Below are 4,245 nucleotides of genomic sequence, written 5' to 3' on the forward strand. Positions count from 1 at the left end.
TTTTTGGCCAGGGCTGGGTTTGAACCTGCCACCTCTGGTATATGGGGCTGGTGCCTTACTCCTTTGAGCCACAGTCACCACCCCATTTTGTTGTTTTTTTTAAAAAATGGAAGAATCAGGGCTGGTGCTGTGGCTCATGCCTGTAATCTCAGCATTCTTGGACACCAAGGCGGGTGGATTGGCTGAGTTTACCAGTTTGAGACCAGCCTGAGCCAGAGTGAGATCCCACCTCTAAAAATAGCCAGGGGGCCAGGTGCAGTAGTTCATGCCTGTAATCCCAGCACTCTGGGAGACTGAGGCGAGTGGATTGCCTAAGCTCATAGGTTTAAGACCAGCCTGAGACAGAGTGAGACCCCTATCTCTAAAAATAGCCAGGTGTTGTGGTGGGTGCCTCTAGTTCCAGCTATTTGGGAGGTTGAGGCAAGAGAATCACTTAAGCCCAAGAGTTCGAGGGTGCTGTGAGCTATGACACCATGGCACTCTACCAAGGGCAATAAAGTAAGACTATGTCTCAAAATATAAATAGCCAGGTGTTAATGATGGGCGCCTATAGTCTCAGCTCCTTGGAAGGCTGAGGCAAAGTAAGAAGATTGGTTGAGCCCAAGAGTTTGAGGTTTCTGTGAGCTATGATGCTACAGCACTCTACCAAGGGTGACAAAGTGAGACTCTTGTCTCAAAAAAAAAAAATGGAAAAATAGAAGAATCTAACCATGGTGTATATATTAGTAAACAAGATATGAGCATTAATTTTCTTGTAAGGAACAATTGTGTCTTATTTTTTTTTTTCTGAAACTAGACCCAAGTTATAATGGATTAGATCATGTGGTTCACCCTTTTCTGCTAATCAGATCTTCAGCCTCTGCTCAGACACCTAGTGATGGTGGGAACCCGTCTTGCCGAAGTTTTTACAGAAACTCTTATCTTATGTGGAATCAAAATTGGCTTCTCTAAAGCTTCTACTCTTGATCTTTAGTCTAACTTTGGGGGCCATGAGAACCAAGTCTGGTTCTTCTATAATAACAAGCCCCAAACTGGGTATTTTAGAAACTTCCTGTCTGCTTAGGCCCTCCTATTCCCAGAGCTTCTGATTTAATAGGACCAAAAGGACCTGAAAATCTGTATTCTGAAATAGTCCTCCAGATAATTGTTTATTTCCATTGAGAATGGTTTTTCACAATATTTAAAGACCTAGAGATTCCTCCCAGCTCAGGGTAACCATGAAACTTCACTGCTGCAGTTTCCCCCATCCTACTGAGAGTTGACCCTATAGTGAAGAATGGGTGCAGAGAGTGGAAGAACAGCAAGCAGGTGAGGGCTTTGTGGGACTCATCCTGACCCCATTGTGCTTCTCTGCAGGAAGTTGGAGCTGCCACTTGTGTCTGGACCTGCTGAAGGAGAAAGCTTCCATCTACCAGAACCAGAACTCCTCTTGATGTGTCCACCTTCCTGTACCCCACATGTCTATAACTGTTTCTCTCCTCCACCATGTTTTTCATACCCACTTTTCCCTTCTTCCTCTTCTCTTTCACAAGTCCAGAGAACCTTGGGGTGTTTGTGCCAACCTGCCTTTGGCAGCAGCAAGCTGAGGTGGCAGCTGTGACTGCCTCTGGCCCCAGGCCCTCAGGGAGAAAGGAGCAGCACACTGCCCCAAGACATAGCTGTGGGCCCAGCTTCTCTCTGCTCTCCATGAAGTGCATTCACTCTGCTTGCCTTGGGCCCAGGCCCTGGTGATCACAGGGTTCAAATAGTGTCCTCTGAGAAGGAGTGGGGGAGCAGCTCACTTCTCTCTCTGCTCTCCCTCCACCCTCGTCTCCAGGCTTTTCTCCCAAAGGTGAGCAAGGCCAGGCCCTCTTTGCCAAGAGCAATGAGGTGTGAGCAAGCTGAGGTTGTGCTCATAAGGAGCTTTCCATGCCCTTGCGCTGCTTAGCCTAGCCTCTTCCCTCCAGAGAGATTCTCTGTGGCCCTCTGTTCCTGCTACACAGGGTCCTTTGCCTGAGCCAGGATGTTCTGTCACTTTCCTGGCTCTGCCCTGTCCCACTCCACTCCACCCCACCTAGAGGGAGTAACAGCTTCACCCTCTTCCCTCTGCTCTCCTGGTCACTCTCATGAGTAGTCTCTAGTGACTGAAGCATTCCCTACTCTCGGAATTTCCCACCTTCTGCCTCCCCTCCTTACTACCTTTGGTTTTGTGGGGAGAGGAGAAGCATCAGGGGGCCAGGCCAGCAGCTTGGGGCCACAGGGAGATGTTGGATAATGTGCCTGTTTTTTAACATGATGAAAAAGCCTACCTCCAAAATCCCCTTTTTGTTCTTCCTGGACCTGGGCATTCAGCCTCCTGCCCTTAACTGAATTGGGGGCCTCAGCCTCCTGCCCTGTGATTCCTGACTGTAGGATCACAGGGAAGCTACATAGACATCCCATTCTTCCCTTGCACGCTCGCTAGCAGCTGGTAAGGTCTTCACCCTGATTCCTCAAGTTTCCTGCTTAGTGGCACTGACATTAAGTACTAGGGGGGCAGTCCATGCTGAGACACCCTGGAGTGGCCTCCCCCTTGGCTGTGGGCAGGCCCAACCCACTGTTGCTTTGGAGTTGAGGTGTCTCTTTTTTCTTTAGTTCCTGTATTCTAAACATGGGTAAAAATAAACATTTTTACACAGAGCCCTCTACTGAATTATTTATCTCCCAACTCTCCCAGTTAAGGACATTTCATCCTAAAACGTTCCTCCTTAACAGTGGTTTTTAAAAATGTTTTGAAATAGCTTTTTTTCCTCCAAAATGAAATTTTTTGTTGAACCCCCAATATGTAAAACAGATAAGAGATTGGTTATTTTGTTAGTTTTAATTTGTTAGGCAAATTCAAGTTTATAATAATTCCTTGTTATAAAGAACAGTGAAGCTGTTTTAATCAGTATAAAATTCAGGTTTAAATCAAATTTAGCATCCTGTTTGTTTTTGTATTTTTGTTGGTTTGGAGAAAATTTTGCTAGACATGAATACATAGTTGAAAGTGGTGCCAAGTTTGTAACAGCTGACCTTGCAATTTCAGATACTTAAAATGGGCCCCAAACTTGATTATTATGTAAATATAATAGCATTAATAACATAGGCAGTGGGTGGCGCCTGTATCTCAAGGAGTAAAGCGCGGGACTCATATGCCAAGGGTGGCGGGTTCAAACCTATCCCCGGCCAAAAACTGCAAAAAAAAAAAAAAAAAAAAAAGGCAGCTACTGACATCAACATAAGATTCCTGAAAGCTTTTGCAGGAGGAATGAGGGCAGGGCAGCCAGAAGAACAACGTGGCCTCACCCTTGTTTGTCTGGTCTGCTTTCAGGTTACCTATGCATTGTCAGTCCAGGGCACATTGTCCCAAGGCCTGAACTGCTTTTACTTGCGTAGAGTAAATTTCCCTGAAGCCAAAGGGAACATTTTGTCAGCTTAGCTTGACTTGAGTGTTTTGAAGTGCTTTGTTTTTTCTTTTTAAAAACAAGGATTGCTTCATGAATATGTCATCCTTGCCATGCTAATCTCCAATTTTATTTATTTATTTATTTATTTTTTTGAGACGGAGCCTCAAGCTATCCCCCCTGGGTAGAGTGCCATGGCATCATGCTCACAGCAACGTCCAACTCCTGGGCTCAAGCAAGTCTCCTGCCTCAGCCTCCCAAGTAGCTGGGGCCACAGGCGCCCCCCACAACGCCTGGCCATTTTTTGGTTGCAGCCATCATTGTTGTTTGGGGGGCCCGGGCTGGGGATTCGAACCCGCCACCTTAGGTGTATGTGGCTGGCGCTTTAGCCACTTGAGCCACAGGCGCCAAGCCTAATCTCCAGTTTATTACCATTCCAGTTTTAATACATATGCTGCCGAAGGTAGCACCAACTTTTTTTTTTTTTTTTTTGGCAGTTTTTGGCTGGGGCGGGGTTTGAACCTACCACCTCCAATATATGGGCCTGATGCCCTACTCCTTTAAGCCACAGGCACCACCCACAAACTTTTTTTGTTTTAAAGAAGAGTTGAATCAATTACAGGCTTCCTGAAGTATCCTGGGGGGGTTTTGTTTTTGTTTTGTTTTCTTTTGTTTTGAGAACACACTGAAAGCCATCGTTGCATATTTGGGTTTTTTTCTTTTTTTGAGACAGAGCCTCGAGCTGTCACGCTGGGTAGAGTGCTGTGGCATCACAGCTCACAGCAACCTCCAAACCTCCAACTCCTGGGCTCAAGTGAGTCTCCTGCCTCAGTCTCCCAAG

The 4,245-nt window shown here is 46.2% G+C and overlaps 1 protein-coding gene across 2 annotated transcripts in view; it reads left to right on the forward strand.

Annotated features, from left to right (window-relative positions):
* The window catches only part of DPF2 (double PHD fingers 2), a 21,713-nt gene extending 19,055 nt beyond the window's left edge, over positions 1-2,658 (forward strand). For both annotated transcript variants that reach the window (XM_023518482.1, XM_003798646.2), the window contains one exon: positions 1,357-2,658. In XM_023518482.1, coding sequence (XP_023374250.1) covers positions 1,357-1,433 — 77 coding nt within the window. In that variant the 3' untranslated portion in view covers positions 1,434-2,658. The remainder of the gene's footprint in view (positions 1-1,356) is intronic.
* The last annotated feature ends 1,587 nt before the right edge of the window (positions 2,659-4,245 follow it).

This window comes from Otolemur garnettii, unplaced genomic scaffold (assembly GCF_000181295.1).
Source record: "Otolemur garnettii isolate 467f Iridium unplaced genomic scaffold, OtoGar3 scaffold00140, whole genome shotgun sequence".
Lineage (NCBI taxonomy): Eukaryota > Metazoa > Chordata > Mammalia > Primates > Galagidae > Otolemur > Otolemur garnettii.